This window comes from Pantherophis guttatus, chromosome 6, assembly GCF_059756535.1.
Source record: "Pantherophis guttatus breed Tessera chromosome 6, ASM5975653v1, whole genome shotgun sequence".
Lineage (NCBI taxonomy): Eukaryota > Metazoa > Chordata > Lepidosauria > Squamata > Colubridae > Pantherophis > Pantherophis guttatus.
In genome coordinates this window covers 85,779,348-85,798,842 of record NC_142068.1, presented here as the reverse complement: position 1 = coordinate 85,798,842, position 19,495 = coordinate 85,779,348, and the positions used below count along the sequence as shown (strand labels likewise).

The 19,495-nt window shown below is 42.3% G+C and overlaps 1 protein-coding gene across 17 annotated transcripts in view; it reads left to right on the top strand.

Annotated features, from left to right (window-relative positions):
• The window catches only part of NFKB2 (nuclear factor kappa B subunit 2), a 41,746-nt gene that overhangs the window by 20,692 nt on the left and 1,559 nt on the right, over nt 1–19,495 (top strand). For 9 of the 17 annotated variants that reach the window (XM_034424925.3, XM_034424927.3, XM_034424923.3 and 6 more), the window contains 9 exons: nt 3,724–3,909; nt 6,500–6,641; nt 10,037–10,151; nt 12,072–12,279; nt 12,912–13,081; nt 17,063–17,165; nt 18,185–18,417; nt 18,959–19,037; nt 19,274–19,446. In XM_034424925.3, coding sequence (XP_034280816.1) covers nt 3,724–3,909; nt 6,500–6,641; nt 10,037–10,151; nt 12,072–12,279; nt 12,912–13,081; nt 17,063–17,165; nt 18,185–18,417; nt 18,959–19,037; nt 19,274–19,446 — 1,409 coding nt within the window. The remainder of the gene's footprint in view (nt 1–3,723; nt 3,910–6,499; nt 6,642–10,036; nt 10,152–12,071; nt 12,280–12,911; nt 13,082–17,062; nt 17,166–18,184; nt 18,418–18,958; nt 19,038–19,273; nt 19,447–19,495) is intronic. The other 8 variants (XM_087871858.1, XM_087871856.1, XM_087871859.1 and 5 more) reach the window with 1 other exon arrangement.

Here is a 19,495-nt window from a genome sequence, read left to right as displayed (position 1 = left end):
CTTCTTGGCTTTTTTGTTCTCTTATTTGAATGGTTGCTAATGGGGTCTCTCTCTTTAGCATCCTGGAGTCATGCAATCATCTTTTGTGACCTTCTGACAAACAAAGTCAATGGGGAAGCCAATTTTTAAGCCAAATTTACTTAACAACCATGTTACTAACTTAACAACTGCTGTAATTCACTTAACAATTGTGGCAAGAAAGGTCGTAGAATGGGGTAAAATTCACTTCACCGACGTTTCACTTAGCAGCATAAATTTTGAGCTCAATTGTGATCATAAGTCAAGGATCTCTTGTATCAAGCATGCATGACAAACTGTTTTTATGGAAGAAAATATCCCTATTTTTATTATATAGTAGTGGCCAAAATTGTGGAAACCTTTTGGGAAAAGTGCATTTTTGAGGTTTGATGGCTAATAACACCACTTTTTTGGGGGGAGTTTCAAGATAATCATATTCCACTGCTGGAATGGCCTGGGAATAGCCCAGACCTTAACCCAACTGAAAATCTATGGAGCCAGGTAAAGAAACTTGTTAGTCAGAAGCGACCCAGCAATAAAACCCAGTTAATAGAAACCATCATTCAATCTTGGTTTCACACATGATAACAGTTGCAGAACTAAAAGACTTGGTTCACTCCATGGGAAGATGTTGTAAGGCCGTAATTCATGCTAAAGATTACCCAACTAAGTATTAACTGACGTGGTGATAATTTTTGTATATCTCATTTTTTTCTACGTGTTTCACTTTTCTTCTTTATACTGTCACTGCTCTCCTAATAGCAAATCCTACATAAAAGTTACTGCATTACATTCTTGATTCAATTATCTTTCCATTGATATATAATTTTATGGTGCTACTCCAAAAGAAAAGTGGTGTTATTAGCTAGTTTCAGAAAATATACTTTTCCCAAAAGGTTTCCACAATTTTGGCCACTTCTGTACCTGCCAACTGATAGATGTCAGATTGTCCAGGTTTTCCAGGCAGAGACGGAATAATTTGTTAAATAGGAACTAAGTATTGCTTATCATAGATCTGATTTAGTAGCTATGATCATGATGATCTCACATGCTCTCTTCTGCCTTGTGTGACTTAGCATAGATGCCAGGGCTAGGACCAAGGTCCTTTCTTGCTTTGGAGATTGTTTATTCAGTGATGAGAGGTATGGTGGCTCAGTAGTTTCATGATGCTAAGATCTTCTCTGCTGTAGCGGTTCGAGTCCTGGTACTGGCCGCAGGGTGATGGGACCTAGGATGCTGCTGCAAGAAGAGCCGCTCATCTTACTTTCTGTGTGAAGCCAGCTCGCCCTCCTGTGGCTCATCTTGGGAAGTGCATGAGCATGTCTTGTCAGAATCCTAGGCGGCATTAACAGAGAGATAGACTCAAGATCAGGTGAAGTGTTCTGTTTTATACTTTATGGTAAAACCAGACTTGGAATACCAAGTCCAGTTTTGGTCTCCATGCTATAAAAAAGATGTTGAGACTAAAAAGAGTGTAGAGAAGAGCAACGAAGATGCTTAGGGGGATGGAGGCTAAAATATATAAAAAACGGTTGCAGGAATTTGGTTTGTCTAGTTTAATGAAAAGAAGGACTAGGGGTGACATGATAGCAGTGTTCCACTATCTAAGGGACTGCCACAAAGAAGAGGGGGTCAACCTATTCTCCAAGAGACCTGAAGGCAGAACTGGATGGAAATTAATCGAGGATAGACTCAACCTAGAACTAAGAAGAAATTTCCTGACAGTGAGAACAATTAATGGAAGAGTTTGTCTTCAGAAATTGTGGGTGCTCCATCACTGGAGTTTTTTAAGAAGAGATTGGACAACCATTTCTCTGAAATGGTATTGAGTTTCTTGCTTGAGCAAGGGGTTGGACTAGAAGACCTCCAAGGTTCCTTGCACCTCTGTTACTCTGTTATTCCTTTTCCTCTTCAGATACCTACTAATCGTAACTGTATCATGGATCTCTGTCATGATATCTGAATCTTGGTACATAACTTGAGAGTTTTCCAAATGCAACTATTAAACTTTGTAATGAGCTGGCCAAGTAGCGGTAGAGCAATTCAACAGCAACTATGGCAATACGTGGAACTCTTCTCCAGGTGGTTCCTGTCCTAGAATTTTTTCAAATAGCCAGGAAGCTATTTGAGCCCAGCTCTATTTTAATCCAGAACTGTTCTCTACTCTGTCCTTCGAAGAGCAGTCTTTCTTACTTATCTTAGCATCACTGATCCCTCTTTCAGGTAATAAGGTACCTATTTATGTGTGTGAATCAGTGTGTCTGACTGATTAAGAAAATTTGGTTTACTTACATGTATTTTTAGTTCTCAGCTTGGTATGAAATGACTTCAATTTATTTCTTGGATTCACTGTGGCTGTCAGCCCCGGAGGCCTTCTTTTCTTTTGGGTCTTCAGGGCTGCCACACTTAGTGCTGTGGGAAAGTGGGAGGGCGGTTGCATAGAGTTGGTAGAGTTATTTAGCCATAACAACATTCTTTTCTCTGAGAGTCAAGGACGTTCAGCCTGTACCTGGAGTGGCGTGACTGGGAGGCATCTCCACTTGGGACAGTGGATTGATTGGACCATGTGATGGACATGTGGGTGCAGGGGAAGGGACTTTGATTTTCTTTTGGGTGGGGAAAACCCAGGAGCTTTCAGATTCGGGTTTTCCCAGATGTGCCACTATGACATCTCTAATAAAATGGAACTGATTGCCTCAGAGTCTTACTTGGTTGGGGGTATTACTTGGAACCCTGACAGTGGCAATCATAAGAACTGATAGAACAAAACAGCTACTACTATGCAAGAAGGGGCAAAACTACTGCCAGGAAATCTGCAACTTCTAGAAATTCTTGATAGGCTTTCAAGAATGTAACCAAATGTGTGGATTCCCAGATAGCCATTCAAACAACTCTAGTTGCCAAGAAAGTAACCAGTCCTTGTAGTTTAATTACCAGTCTGAAGTACCGTCTTTTTCGGAGTATAAGACGCACCTTTTGCCCCCCTAAGAGGGGATGAAAATTTAGGTGCATCTTATACACCAAATGTAGTCCTGCCCACCCATTGGCCCCCACTCTTTGGCCTCTGCCTCCCAGCAATTTACCTCCTTGCAGCAAGAAGAAACAGCTCATTTCAGCTTCAGCACAGCCTAATTAACACGAATTGATTGTCCCTTGGATGAGCCTCCCAACTCTCAGCTGTTTCAGGCTGCAGAGATTGCCATTGCCTATTGCTGTGCGGGCCTCTGCTGCTTGCTTTTTTTTTTTTTTTGCTTTTTTTTTTCATGGGCTAATCAAGCTATGCTTAAAACGAAAATGAAAGTAAAGCAGGCTATTTGCTATTTGCTGCAACAAGGCAAAATTGCTGGGAGGCAGAGGCAGATTTGTTTTTCTTGTTTTCCTCATCAAAAAAGGTAGGTGCATCTTATAGTCTGGTGCATCTTATATTCCGAAAAATACGGTAAATAGACTACAAAACCTGAATAGTTGAGTAGTGATTATAGTTCCCTTATGTATTGTCATATATATTGTGGCCACAGTGCCCTTACAAAGCATGTGATCATTCTGCATCTAAACTAAGCTTGCAAAAAAAAAAAAAAAGAGTTTACTTTTTAGGTGGTACTTACAGCAACAGCCAATATAGTTATGAACAGTTAAAATGTCTCTTTTTAGACACATACAGTCTAAATTACATGGCCCTTTTTTTTTTTTGTTCCGCTCTTCTAGCTGGTAGTCCCTGGCATTCTTCAGGATATAGTCCCTATAACAACAGCATATACCTATCTGGATCGCATCCAATGGGCAACTATCAGGGTGGAAGAGGTATCCAAATGCCCAGAACTGCTAGACTGGAAGACAGTGAACATCATCCTTCAGAAGATGGTACTGATTATATTGAACTGCTGCAGCATGGTATGGCTGGGGAGATAAGCTAAAACTATTTTTGGTTGAGAAGCATCCTAAATTTAGTTTTCACTAGCTGATAACCTGGCATTGCCCGGGTATACCAGAGGGATACCCTTGTGGAGTGCTGTGAAGTTGCTACCATGGCAACTCCACTGTGCTGTACAGTAGAAGCCATTTTAAGACACAACAGGCTGTATCTTAACAGAACTTGAATCCAAAATGCACACTATCTCTGTCAAAAGTACTGTGATTTGACACTATAGATATAATTCATTCCTTTTCATTTCAGCGGCCCAGGCATTCCAGAGTTATGCTGGAACACACACACACACACCAAGGGGTGTTAGAGGTGTTTTACCTCCACAGTATTTCTTTCCAGAGAGTAAGTCATCTGTGTACCAAGTTTGGTTCAAATTGCTTGAGGCGTTCCAGAGTTATGCTGGAACACACACACTCACACACACACACACACACACACACACACACACAGAGAGAGAGAGAGAGACCCATTTTAATATATATAGATTGTTGAGATTTCTAAAGGTAAAGGTTTCTCCTGCCCAATCATGTGCGACAGTAGGGGGCAGTCTCATCTCCATTTCTTAGTTGGGAGAGCCAGTGTTGTCTGAAGACACTTCTATGATCATGTGACCAGTGTAACCATACGCTGATGCGCATGGAACACCATTACCTTCCCACCAAAGTGGTAACTATTTATCTATTCACACTAGCATGCTTTCAAACTGCTAGGTTGGCAGGAACTGGGGCAAGTAATGATAGCTCACCCCATTACGCAGCACTCACATCTCAAGCCTGGGCTGTCAGCTTAATTTGTTTAAATGGTCCAGACTCTTTCTCTACTCTATAGTCATAAACTCTACTTATTTACAGGAATTAAGTATGATTACACATTTATTTATTGTCAGGGATGTGGTGGCTCAGTGGCTAAGATGCTGAGCTTGTCGATCAAAAGGTTGGCAGTTCAGCTGTTTGAATCCGTAGTGCCCCGTAATGGGGTGAGCTCCCGTTACTTATCCCAGCTTCTGCCAACCTAGCAGTTTGAAAGCACGTAAAAAACGCAAGTAGAAAAATAGGGACCACTTTGGTGGGAAGGTAACAGCGTTCCGTGCGCCTTTGGCGTTTAGTCATGCCGGCTACATGACCACGGAGACGTCTTCGGACAGCGCTGGCTTTTCAGTTTTGAAACGGAGATGAGCACCACCCCCTAGAGTTGGGAACGACTAGCACATATGTGCGAGGGGAACCTTTACCTTTACACATTTATTCTTTTAATACTCTCATGAATTTTTGAATTTCAAAATGATGCACAAATAAACAAAATCTTCAGAATCTCAAAAGTAGCCCAAAGTTGTAAAATCTAACTTTTGTATTCTGAGTTACTGAAATTATATATATAGTTTACATATTAAGCTTCAGCATGAATACAATTATCTATACTAAACAATTGATACTTCTGATGAGAAATAAGTGCTATTGTTAGAAAATGCTATGGAAGGTGTTACTCACTTTCACAAGTGCCCAAAATGTGATCATGAGATCTTGGGATGTGTGTGTGTGTGAATCAGAATTTCGAATCCAGGTCATAAATATCTCTAGAAAGTCCTATCATAACTTTGAATAGTTACTAAGTGACTGATCGTAAGTCGAAGACTTCCTGTACCAACCACAACTAACTGGAAACTAGTGGAAGAGCCCTGGCTTTTGCAACATTGGCCCAACTTGTAGAAAACTAAACTACTCAAATCTGCTGACAAGCCCATGCTGTTGCCATAACTAACTGATCTCGGCTCGGGCATTTGGAAGTGGACTTAAATCAAAGTACCATATTTTTGGGAGTATAAGACGCTCCAGACTACAAGACCTACCTACCTTTTTTGGTGAGGAAAACAAGAAAAAGAAATCTGCCTCTGCCTCCCAGCAATTTTGCCTCGTTGCAGCAAACAGCCTGCTTTACTTTCATTTTCGTTTTCGGCATAGCTTGATTCGCACAAGGAAAAAAAAAATCTGCTTCCAGCAATTTACCTCCTTGCAGCAAGCAGCATGGTATGGCCGCACAGCAATAGGCAATGGCAATCCCTGCAGCCTGAAACAGCTGAGAGTTGGGAAGCCGATCCAACGGACAATCAACTTGTGTTAATTAGGCTGTGCTGAAGCTGAAATGGGCTGTTTCTTCTTGCTGCTTGCTGCAAGGAGGTAAATTGCTGGGTGGCAGAGGCCAAAGGGTGGGGGGCAAAGCGTAGGAGGGGCTACATTTGGTGTATAAGACGCACCCAAATTTTCACCCCCTTTTAGGGGGGAGGGAAAGGTGCGTCTTATAGTCCAAAAAATATGATAATCCACCCAATATTACCTACTTTGAAGGACAGGCACTCTTGAGATCTTTCTCATTGCATACTATCAGCATACAAAACCATTGTTTGACTACAGTCAGTTGATATTGTCTTTTTAAGAAAAAGGGATAGGAAGATGGAGTTGTAGCGAAGAATTGAGCGATGAATGGAGATGAATTCTAAACAGAAGATGTTTGGGCTTGCACTGCTTGTTTTAATAGTCTGCCTTTCCCCATCTTACCTAGCTCAGGAATGCAGTTCCTGGATGCTAATGGTAGCTCGACGCAGCGCCCAGGCTCTACTGGATTATGCAGTTACTGCTGACCCACGTATGTTGTTGGCTGTCCAAAGACACCTAGCTGCTTCTCAGGATGAAAACGGAGATACGTAAGTATATTCTGGAAAGATCGGAGTTCCTAATCTGAGATCATTTGCAGAGTAATATTAGTCTTCAAATTTCGTGACGCTGTATTTTCCTCATTATGGAGATACTCTTTCAGTGGAAATTTATGTCAGCTCTGTACTAAAGACAAGGGTGTGATTTACCATATTTGTCGTTCCATAAGATGTACCTGACCTCCCATTTTTGGCCTCTGCACACTCCGTTTTTGGCCACCGCACCTCCCGTTTTTGGCCTCCATGCATTCTGTTTTTGGCCTCTGCGAGTCCCATTTTCGGGACTCTACGCATCCTGCCAACTCCTTCAGAGCCCTGAGATGTAATCCATCTGGTCCTGGTGATTTGAAGTTCTCTAGAGTGGATATATATTCTCTTGCCATTTTCTTGCCTATTTTGACTTGTTTTGCTAAACTGTCGTCCATTTTGATAGGTTGGAGTATTTTTTGCTTTTGTGTAGAGACAGATGCAAAGAATGAATTAAGTAGTTTAGCTTTCTCCCTGCTACCTGTCATCTCCTTGCCGTCTTCTCCCATGAGTAGACTAGTCTTATCCTTGACTATATCTTTGCCCATTTGGGCTATTTGCTGGTATTCTGCTTTAGCTATGTGTCCCTCTTTTGCATATTTTTTTATACTTGTCCTTTTTATCTCTCAGTTTATAAAATAGTTCTTTATGCATCCATGCTGGTTGCCTCTGAGTCTGTTATTTTTCTTTCTCAGTGGTATTGCGGTAGACTGGGCTTTTATAATCTTATTTTTCAGAGTTTCTCAAGCTTGATTACGTTTTCCCTTTAAGATTTTCATCCATGGAATCCTTCCTAAGCCGTCTTTAAAGTTTATTAAAATCAGCTCTCTTAAAGTCTAAGATATTCATTTGACTTTGTTCTGTTAGTTGTGTCTGCATTATTGTTGAATTCCAATATGACATGCTCACCCTCCCCCAAAGTTCCTGCAACTTCAAACCCCTGTGCCATTTCATCTCTGTTAGTAAGAATTAAGTGATAAAAAGGCAACAAATTACTATATACAAGATAACAAATAAAAAGAACCCATCTTTTTTCTAAAGGGACTATACTATAGGTATAAAATTGATGAAGGATGTTGTAAAGTGAGACAGTTAAGTGAATTTTGCTTCATTTTATAATCTTTCTTAATCACAGTTGTTACATGAATCACTGCAGCTCTTAAGTTAGTAACTTGGCTCATTTGATCATTGTATCTTTAACTATTTTTTCTTCCATCTTATATCGCAGTAAAATTTTGTATATCCTACTAATTAATTTCTCCTCTCTCCCTTGTATAATTTTATCCAATTCATGTTGTTCGTTCTGTACTTCATATAATTTTGTATCTTCTTTATATTTCAACTGAATTTGCATGTATGTCCACCAATCAGATCCTCTATTAAGATCATATTCCAATTCCTGTTTCAATTTCAAATTTCCTTGTTCTTTTAGTATATCTCTATATCTTATTATCCCATTCAGTTAAATTTGGATATTTTAATGCTTCTATAAGTGAAATCCAAATTGGTATTTTTGTGTAGTGCTGTTTTTTTATTTTTAACCAAATTAGTAATGCATTCCTTAGTATAGGTCTTCTAAAATAGCTATGGGTTTTATATTTTTCATCCCAAAGGAATGCATGCCATCCTGCTTGTAGATCATATCCATCAATTGCTAGTGTTCTTTTATCCCGTAACTCAATCCACTCCTTTAGCCAAGTTATGCAAGAGGCTTGATAATATATTTCCCATTCTGGGAGTGCTACTCCTCCTTTATCTTTTGTATCTTGAAGAAATTTCATTCTAATTCTCGGTCTTTTTCCCTGCCATATAAATTTGATAACTATTTTATTTAAAATTTCAAAAAAGTTTTTCTCTATTTTTTCTGGTATAACTTGGAATAGAAATAGAATTTTGGGCAAGATATTCATTTTAATCGTGGCGATCCTCCCCATTAGTGAGATCTGTTAAGTTTTTCCAATTTTCTAAATCTTTTTTTGATTTGCTGTAGCAATTTATCGTAATTGTCCTCCTTAATTGAGGAACATCTTGCAGTAAGTCAAATCCTAAATGTGTCCTTGGGGATGTGCAACGATCATGTGAAAAATGGTCATAAGACACATTTTTCAGTGCTGTTAAAACTTTAGATCGGGGTGTCAAACTCTATTGCATTGAGGGCTGCATCAGGGTTGTGTTTGACCTCAGGGGGCGTGGTGGCCAGGGTAGGCGTGGCCGGGATGAGTGTGGCCAGAGTGAGCGTGGCCAGATCGACATCACTCGTGTCAGGGGCACCTGTGGTGGCCAAGTGCTAAGGCAGGACTTCCCTCAGACCCCTCCCTCACTCTCATTATAATCTTCCTTTCCTTTCCTTTCCTTTCCTTTCCTTTCCTTTCCTTTCCTTTCCTTTCCTTTCCTTCTTTCCTTTCCTTTCCTTCCTTCCCTTCCCTTCCCTTCCTTCCCTCCGTCCCTCTTCATTCTCCTTTCTTCTTCCTTCCCCATTTTCCTTCTTTTTCGTTGTCTTTCCTCTTTCTCTCTTTCTCTTCCTCTTTCTTGTCCCCTCTTGCATGCTCAAATACAAAAGGGAAAACATTTCTCCTTTTATTTTGTTTTTAGTTTGTTTTGCTAGTTCTCTGCCAGCAAAAACAGGCCGCGTTTTCAGCTGGGACGGCCTCCTGCAGTCCTCTGCTGGCGAAAATGGAGCTCGGGAGGGCCGCTTTCCATTTTCGCTGGCAGAGGCGCTGTGGGTCCTTTGCTGTTTCCAGGGTGGCCCTGCGGGACAGATCTAAGCACCCCACAGGCCAGATTCAGCCCGCAGGCTTGAGTTTGACACTACTGCTTTAGAGGTTCACTAAACGAATGGCTGTAAGTTGAGGGCTAACTGTAGAATGAAGATAAATACTGGAATGTTAAAAGAGAAAAAAAAAAAACTATATGAGGTGTACTTAGTTTTTCACATGACTATAAATTGTTATATTGAATTTCCACCACTATACATCACACCAAAATAAAACAGTCCTTAAGTAACTAACACCATATCTAATCTACAGCAGTACCATCTATTCAAAGAAAGATGAATGAAAATTTGCTTCTTTGGAACGTCTTCAGATCGGACTAATTGCAAATTCAAGAATCAATCAGAAACAGAATTTTGATGATAGGATCCACTTAATTCCGTTACAAACACAAGAAGAGCTCAATTAGTTTCTGCTTTGTTACGTCGGAACTGCCAGTCATGCCTAGGGAACCACAGAGCAGAGTTTGTGGGCAAATTCGAAGAGGTTTTAGGGGTTGCAATTCTCATTTCTGGTTGTTGAGTAGTATTGCTGTTACAATTAGCGGTTACATCTCCTTGTTCTTAAATCCACATTTTCCCCCCACAGGCCTTTGCACTTAGCTATTATTCATGAGCAGACAACGGTGATTATGCAACTGGTCCAGGTGGCTGTAAGCATTCCTAATCAACAGATCATCAACATCACAAATCACTTACAGCAGGTATAATAGGTAGTGTCTCAAATTCAGTGGTAACACATTTGTGGTGAGAGACGGGTGTGCATGGACATAGGGGAGATCTGATCAGGAGGTATATTTGCATTCACTTGAACATACAGTAGTGGCCAAAATTGTGGAAACCTTTTGGGAAAAGTGTATTTTCTAAAACTAGCTAATAACACCACTTTTTTTTTTTTTTTTTTTTTTTTTTGGAGTAGTACCATAAAATTCCCTTGGACTGCAAAGCGAACAAACAAGTCAGTCCTAGAGGAGATCAACCCTGATTGCTCCTTAGAAGGTCAGATCCTGAAAATGAAAGTGAAATACTTTGGCCAACTAATGAGAAGGAAGGACTCACTAGAAAAGAAGAACCTAATGCTGGGAACGATTGAGGGCACAAGAAGAAAGGGACGACAGAGAACGAGGTGGCTGGATGGAGTTAGTGAAGCAGTCGGTGTGAGCTTAAATGGACTCCAGAGGATGGTAGAGGATAGGAAGGCCTGGAGGAACGTTGTCCATGGGGTCGCGATGGATCGGACACGACTTCGCAACTAACAATAACAACCATAAAGTTATATATCAATGGAAAGATAATTTAATCAAGAATGTAATACAATAACTTTTATGAAGGATTTGCTATTAGAATAGCAGTTACAGTATGAAGAAGAAAAGTGAAACACGTAGAAAAGATGAGATATACAAAAATTATCACTATAGAAAAAAATGAGATATACAAAAATGATCACCATGTCAGTTAATACTTAGGTGGGTAACCTTTAGCATGAATTACGGCCTTACAACCTCTTCCCATGGAGTGAACCAAGTCTTTTAGTTCTGCAGCTGTTCTAATGTGAAACCAAAATTGAATGATTGCTTCTATGAACTGGGTTTTATTGCTGGGTCGCTTCTGACTAACAAGTTTCTTTACCTGGCTCCATAGATTTTCAATTGGGTTAAGGTCTGTGCTATTCCCAGGCCATTCCAGCAGTAGAATATGATTATCTTGAAACTCCCCAAAAAAAAGTGGGGTCATCAAACCTCAAAAATACACTTATCCCAAAAGGTTTCCAAATTTTGGCCACTACTATAAGTACAGGTAGACTCGACTTAAAATAGAGCCCAACATTTCTGTTGCTGACTGAAACATTTGTTAAGTGAATTTTGGCCCATTTCATGACTTTTCTTGCCACAATTGTTAAGTGAATCACTGCGGTTATTTAGTAAGATGGTTGTTAAGTGAATCTCGCTTCCTCATTGACTTTGCTTGTCAGAAAGGTTGCAAACGGTGATCACATGAGCCTAGGACACTGTGACGGTCATAAGTATGGGTCAGTTACCCAAGCATCCAAATTTTGATCATGTTACTGTGGGGATGCTGCAATGGTTGCAAGTGTGAAAAATGGTCATAAGCTACTTTTTTCAGTGCCGTTGTAACTTTGAACTATCACTGAATGAACGATTGTAAGTCGAGGACTACCTGTACAGCTCTGTGTAATTTGATTTCTGGATTATGCATACGGGTAAATTTGTAGTTGAAAATGTAAACCGCAAGTAGAAATTCTCTTTGGAGAAAACCTACCGTTTCCCCGAAAATAAGACATCCCCTGATAATAAGCCCAATCGGGCTTTTGAGTGCATGCGCTAAAATAAGCTTCCCCCCCAAAAAAATAAGCCCTCCCCGAAAATATTTAAACGCAGAGCTGGAAATCAGGTAAGACGGCAAGAGGAGCCCCATCTTGCTCCACAGGCCCCAAAATAATAAGACCTCCCTGAAAATAAGGCCAAGCGCTTATTTTAGGGTTCAAAAAAATATAAGACAGGGTCTTATTTTTGGGAAAACATGGGTATTGATCCTGTTAGCTTGCTCTGATCTTTTGATGGAACTTGGTTCTGACTCTTTGGTTCTAACTCTTTTTTTCTTAGACACCATTACATCTGGCTGTGATCACCCATCAGCCCAGGGTGGCTGGTTTCTTACTTCAGGCTGGAGCAGATCCCACTTTGCTGGATCGATACGGCAACTCAGTTGTGCATTTGGCTGTACATTTGGATGACGAAGAGATGTTGAAGACGGTCCTCTGTCATTTGGGGCCCCAAACTCTCCCACTTCTTGAGATACCTAACTATCTTGGTAAGTAATGTGGGAATTGTAAGAAACCCGCGTCGCTTTTTCACAGGACCATTTGAAATCAAATTGGATGTTGAAGGAGGGGTGGCTGTGATTGTGGTTCATAAGTCGAGGACTGCCTGTACTATACTATCTACTGTAGGGGTGTCAAACTCGATTTCATTGAGGGCCGCATCAGGGTTGTGTTTCACCTCAGGGGGCCGGGGTGGGCGTGGCCAGGGTGGTATGGCCAACATGACATCACTTGTGCCACGGGGGCGCCTGTGGCAGCCCAAGCGCTCTGCCAGCAAAAACGGGCTCCCGAGCTCCATTTTCAGCTGCGACGGCATCCTGCAACCCTCCTCCAGTGAAAACAGAACTCAGGAGGGCTGCGGACGACCCTTGCAAGCTCCATTTTCGCTGGCAGAGGCACCACAGGTCAGTCCTTTGCTGTTTCCAGGGCGGCCTCAGGGGCCAGATCCAAGCACACCACAGGCAGGATCCACCCCCGCCAGGCCTTGAGTTTGACACCCCTGATCTACTGTATAATTCAGCTTCTCAGTCTGGATCTATAAAGAAATCCTCTATCCCAGTCCTGCTGCAAGAGATACAGTATAGTCTCATTATTCAATTATATTTTTCTGCTGTTGCTTCAGGTTTTTTTCCTGTGCATCTTGCTGTGAAGTGCACAAAATCAGCCCCTCTTGAGTTGCTAGTTGAGAAAGGAGCGAATGTGAATGCAGCAGAACGGCAGAGCGGACGGACACCTTTACATTTAGCTGTTGAAATGGATAATCTTAACATGGCTGCATGTTTGATGAAAAAGGTGAGTGGGGAGGGGGTACGCTAATGATGCGGCACGAGTCTTCTCCATTCTGCAATAGAACTGTTACAGTACAGAAAGATTACTATCGTGTTTCTCCAAAAAGAATGCCGGGTCTTATTTTCTTTTGACCTCCGAAAAAACGGCTAGGCCTTTTTTTTGGAGGGTTCTAATTATTGACTCACCTCGCGGCGGTGGCATTGACAGCCCCACTCAGCAGAAACCCGCTGCTGGCCCACTTCTGCAGCTGCTTGCCGCCACTCATACGCATCGCCCTGGCCTCCGTTTCGCCTTCAGATGGCTGCTGGAAGGCATCTGCAACCGATAACAGAGCTCCAGATCAATCCAGAGCTCTGTTATCAGCTGCAGATGCCTTCCAGCAGGCATCTGAAGGCAAAATGGAGGCTGGGGCGATGCCTGCGAATGGCGGCAAGCAGCTGCAGAAGAAGCGGCCGCAGAAGAAGGTGAGGCAGGTGTCAGGGTATGCGAGGCCTGGTAAGTAGGGCCGCTCCACCCCAGCCCCCAGCTTATTTTTTACCTATGTGCCTTGCCCCACCCCCTGCTCCCTGGGGTAGGCGGGGTCTTAATTAGGTCTAATTTTGTGGGTGGGGCTTCATTTGATCGCATGCGCTCAGAAACGTGATAGGGCTTCTTTTCAAGGTGGGTTGTCTTTGTGGAGAAACACGGTATGAACAAATGGTAGTCCAGCTGGGAACAAGTAGATTTTTATAGTTTTTACTTTATAATGCTGGAAAAATAGAGAATGCACTAGCAGAGTTTGCTATGGGTTTCTTGTCTCTATGTATCCTCCCAGACCATTTATAAGTAACTGTTTATAAATAAATAGATAATAAACCATTCCCGTTCATATCAGAGAGACATAACATATAACACATAACATAAAACATAATTATAATATAAAATATAACGTAACATAAAGAACCCAATGACATAAGGAAAAAGAAGATAGCGAAGATCAGTGGGGAGGTGAGGTACAGGGCTGCAGATAACCTTAAAGTGCCAAACAGCAGGAGTGGCTATGGCTTCACATGGCTAGGCTAGATGCCACACTGCTGACCTGGGTTAGGGTGATTGGGACATGCTGCTGTGAGAATGAACAGAGGGCCTTTATGTAGACCTGGTCAGTACTCCCTCTCACCGAAGCCCCACAGGCTGGTTCTCCAAGGAGCACGTCCATCATTTGCTGTAGAGCATGTGCTGGAAGCACTCTAGAGAAACAGTCTGTACGCTTCAACATATTGAAAGCTGCTGGCCCTTCATAAGGAGGCAGTGAACTGTGTCCAGTGTAGAGCCCAGACAAGTATACCAAGCATTCAAAGATCCCTCCACCAAGCCCAGAGATGGTGCAGATGTTCTGCCCCAGCTACAGACCCCAAAGAACGCAGCACACACAAAGTCTGTTCAAACCTTAGTTTACTAAATAAAGCAGTTTTTTACAACAGCTGTTAATTAACTGCATTAACAGCCAAGAATTCAAAGAATAATACTGAAAGCTTACTGTGGTTGGCAGAATGCCCAGAAGCAATTTGCAGGAAGCTGATAAGATAAGCAAGACAAGACACGAAGGTATGTGAACGAAGTTGTTCCCTGCAAATTGCTTCAGTCGGCGTTCCTCCTTAAATAGGCGAAGGGAGTGGCCAATTAGCCTCAAGCCTTATTCTCGAGGAGACCTGCCTTTTGGCAGCTTTGCACGCCCATGCATCGAGAAGAGGCTCCTCCTCTTCGTCCTCTTCACTTAAGGGAGCTTCTGGAGGTTCTGAAGGCCCTGGCTGAATCCCCGCCTCTGGCACCACATCTTCTCCAGCCTCCTCATTGTCTCACTCGAATGCCAGCTGCACAGGCTGTGGGCGCAGCACCACACCAGCCTCCTCACTGTCTGATTCAGCTACTAGCTGCTCAGGCCGCTGACGGGCCACAACAGCAGAATGCAGCAGACAAGGAGCCTGGCAAGGACAGGGAGCCATCAGTCAGCTGCTCTAGATCGTCTGGCTGCTCTAGGTCATGATTCGCAACCCATGGCCACTTGCTTTCCCTAGGACGGGGGTCAGGAACCCGCAACTCTGGAGCCGCATGTGGCTCTTTCTTTCATCCCTCTGCTGTGGCTCCTTGTTGCCAGTTGGCTCCAATATTGATAGGGCTTTCGATTAGGACAGGTAGAGGAAAAAGAACACCACACTAGGAGGAGACTTTATGGTGGGGGAACTGGACTTCCAGTTGGCTCCAGAATTGAACGGGGGGCTTCCAGTTAGGACCCTTGTGGCTCTTTGCGTGTTTAAGGTTGCCAACCCCTGCCCTAGGAGGTGACAGCCCCTTTCAAATCAGCAAGGTCTGGTTTTACAAGACGATGGTAGGCCACCATATGGAAGCAGCAAGCTGCACCCCTGGCAGACAGACCGGGCATGTACGCAGGAATTCACAGTGGGCTGTGACTGCTAAAGTGGAGCAGGCTCACCAGGAGCCCAGTGGTTGGGATGATGGTAGTAGTGAGAAGAGCCCTTTTCACCAAAGAAGAGGAGGAAGATGAAAAAGGTCGCCTTGGGTGGTGCGTGGGATGGCAGGGGTGAGTGGGTGAGTACAGAGCAGGAAAAAAAAAGCAATGACGGAGTGAAGATAAGTGGGGTAATTGAAGTGGTGGAGGCAAGTGTGACAGGAACAGAGTCATTTGGTTGAGTTGGGTGGCTATAGAAATTGAATAAATTTGAAAAAGGTTCCAAAAAAAACATTGCCAAGAAAATTAGAGGGACTAGTCTGTGTGCATCCCTCCCAAGCTCTGTTTTCACTGGCAGAGGGTTACAGGAGGCTGTCCCAGCCAAAAACAGAGCTCGGGAGCCCGTTTTCGCTGGCAGAGTGCTCTGGCCATTAATGGCGCCCCTGACATGAGTGACGTTGAGCTGGCCACGCCCACCCTGGCCACACACACACACACTGCCCCTCTGTGTTCAAATACAACCCTGATGTGGCCCCTACTCTAGGTTTTCTAATTAAAAGTGTACATAGTGTTTGTTTCTTGATCCTTGTAGAGCTGATGTTAGTAAAGGATAAAAACTAAATATATGCAGATGATAAAATGGAATAATTAATAAAACATTTAAAAAAAAACTACAAGGGTGTATTAAATAGAAAAGTGCTTTCATTTTGCCATCCTGATTCCATCCCCTTCATAAAACTTATTCAGTTCTGATCTAAGACTGTTTTACCAGTTTGTCTGACTTTTGCTGCTTGCTGAAGTTTGCTCAGTTAATGAGGATGGAAACTAATGTAGTGAACAAATTTTTGAAATTTAGGTACAGTTATAATAATACACACTAAACATAATTGGCCTTGCAGTAGGTTTCTTAGTTGTGACATTTGTATTTGTTAACGTATTTATTATTTTGGCTTCATTCAGTATTGCAATTATTAAAAAGAGATAAAGGAAATAAGCTGGCATCTGTGAGATAAGCTGTGAACTATTAATTAGCATATCCTTTTCCCGTCTGCTACCCTCTAGTTAGGTTTTATTATTAGTGTCTGTTATTTATTGCTGGCTGAAAGTAGTGAAATCTGAAATCCTAGTTGGAAATGGTAAGACATTCTGAGAGTAGAAATTGTATGTTCAAGACATGGGTTGTACATACAACCCAGGAGTGCTATTCAGCAGGTTCTGACAGGTTCTGGAGAACCGGTAGCAGAAATTTTGAGTAGTTTGGAGAACTGGCAAATACCACCTCTGGCTGGCCCCCGAGTAGGGTGGGAATGGGGATTTTGCAATATCCTTCTCCTGCCACGCCCACCAAGCCACACCACACCCACCAAGCCATGCCCACAGAACCAGTAGTAAAAAAAAATTGAATTCCACCACTGATTCAACCCATACAATAGGCTGCATCTACTTTGAATCTTGGAATCTAAATCCTTTTGCACAGATAGGAAAGGTTGTCTTTTATCTTTCACTCACTCTCTATCCTTTTTTTTTTTTCCAAGCTGGGAGCTGATGTAAACGCTCAGACGTCTGCTGGGAATACACCCCTTCACTTGGCAGCAGGATTGGGTTCTCCAATTCTTACAAAGATGCTAATCAGTGCAGGTAAGGCATTTCTTCCATCCAGACTTTTTGCTTTGCTGCAGTAGTGGAATTCAAATTTTTTTTACTACTGGTTCTGTGGGCATGGCTTGGTGGGCGTGGCAGGGGAAGGATACTGCAAAATCTCCATTCCCTCTCCACTCAAGCCTGAGGTGGTATTTGCCGGTTCTCCGAACTACTCAAAATTTCCAGTTCTCCAGAACCTGCTGAATAGCATCCCTGATTGCTGTGTTAAACAGTATTCACTTTTTGAAAGCAGGAATTACTGAAAGTTTAAATTTCACATTCTGATACTTTTGTTTCTTGCTATTAGTTTCCACCTTACCACATCAATCTCCTCTCTTAAACACCCATGTTATAGTTTATTAAATTATATTGTCCCAAACGTGTTGAAATATAAATGAAAGACAGGATAATAGCGCTTCCTTGATACCGTGTTTCCCCGAAAATAAGACCTTGTCTTATATTTTTTTTGAACCCCGAAATAAGCGCTTGGCCTTATTTTTAGGGAGGTCTTATTATTTTGGGATGCGTGAAGGAAATGATGTGGACTGGTTGCGCATGCGTTTAAATATTTTCGGGGAGGGCTTATTTTAGCACATGCGCTCAAAAGCCCAATTGGGCTTATTATCAGGGGATGTCTTATTTTCGGGGAAACAGGGTAGTTATGGCTGCTGTAGTTCACAACACTTAGGGAAAATCATCTATCTGTGGTGTAGGATATACTACCATGCCTGAACTTATGACCATTGCAATATCCATGTAGTGACATGAAAAAAAATGGACTATTGATTCTTCTTTTTTCAAACGAAGATGGAATCAAGAATATATGCTAGACATGGGAGATAAAAAATTGGTTTCAGCAACGTTGACAGTATTGGCCTTTTAAATGATAATCCCCATATCTGAGGTTTGTCATAATTAGATCTTTCATCTGTAGTTTTGCTTAAAAGCAGGTAAGGTATTCATAATTTTTGCTCCATTTCAGCAATGTTCTGACTGCTCTGCATTTCTTTTCCCAGGAGCAGATGTTTTATGTGAAAACGATGAGCCCATTTTAGATTCTTCATCCCAACCAAACAGTGACATTGAGCTGGATGAAGAGGAATGGGTGACTGAACTGGAAGAGACTGATGGGGAACTGATGAAGCAAGGCCTGGATTATATTCCTGTGTTGGAGAGTGAGCAGTCCAAAACACGTGAAACAAATCAGGGTAGGGGACATACCCCACTTGATTTGACTTGTAGCCAGAAGGTAGGTAATGGCTGAAGTTGCTCAGTTGATTGTTGGAGCAGTGAAGTAATTCAGTTACTACTCACATCTGTTAAGAACTTCTGATTTGCTCTCCATGTGTTTTTTACATCACATTTATGGTGAAATGGGCCCATATATACTGTTAGTTCCCCCATGAAAGATATGTCTCCTTTTAACAAGTGTTGCCTTACTAAAAGGTAACTAGTAGCAGAGGTGGGTTTCAGCAGGTTCTGATCAGTTCTGGAGGACCATAAGCGGAAATTTTGAATAGTTCGGAGAACCGATAAAATACCACCTCTGGCTGGCCCCACTCCCATCTATTCTCTGCCTCCCGAATCCCAGCTGATCGGGAGGAAATGGGGATTTTGCAGTATCCTTCCCCTGGAGTGGGGAGGGAATGGAGATTTTACAGTATCTTTCCCCTGCCATGCCCACCAAGCCATGCCATGCCCAAGCCACACCCACAGAACCAGTAGTAAAACAATTTGAAACCGACCACTTTCTAGTAGGAATATTTCAGATCCAGTTTCTTTCTTTGTAGGTAAGAGAGATACTACTACAAGCTTTAAAACAGGATGCTGGAAAGACACAGACTGGTATTTCTTTTGCGCCTAACCAAGGTAGGTAAATCTGGCAGACTCCCTCTACAAACTAACTTGCTGGACTTGATATGTGCCAAGTCATTTTGGGTACCTAACTTGCTTCTGACTATGGAGAGGGCACTGTGCTATTTTGGACATATCCCCCTGCATAGAAATGCAGGGTAAGACTATAGCAGTATTTCTGATTTTTTTTAATTTATTTTTTTGGAAATAAGTAACTCTCATACTTCACCTCCCATCTCTCTTTGTGTCAGGGAACATCTTACTTTTGAATAACGATGTTCTTCAGAGACTAGAGACACTCTTAAACCAGGGCTGCCAAGGGGCAAATTGGACAGAATTGGCCAAGAAATTAGGTCTCTGCAGTTTAGTAGAGATGTACAAAGACACCGTTTCCCCCAGCAGAAGACTCCTACTCAGCTATGAGGTCAGTCATCCTTCTCTTCACACATTCCCACGGTCATCCCATTCTTGAG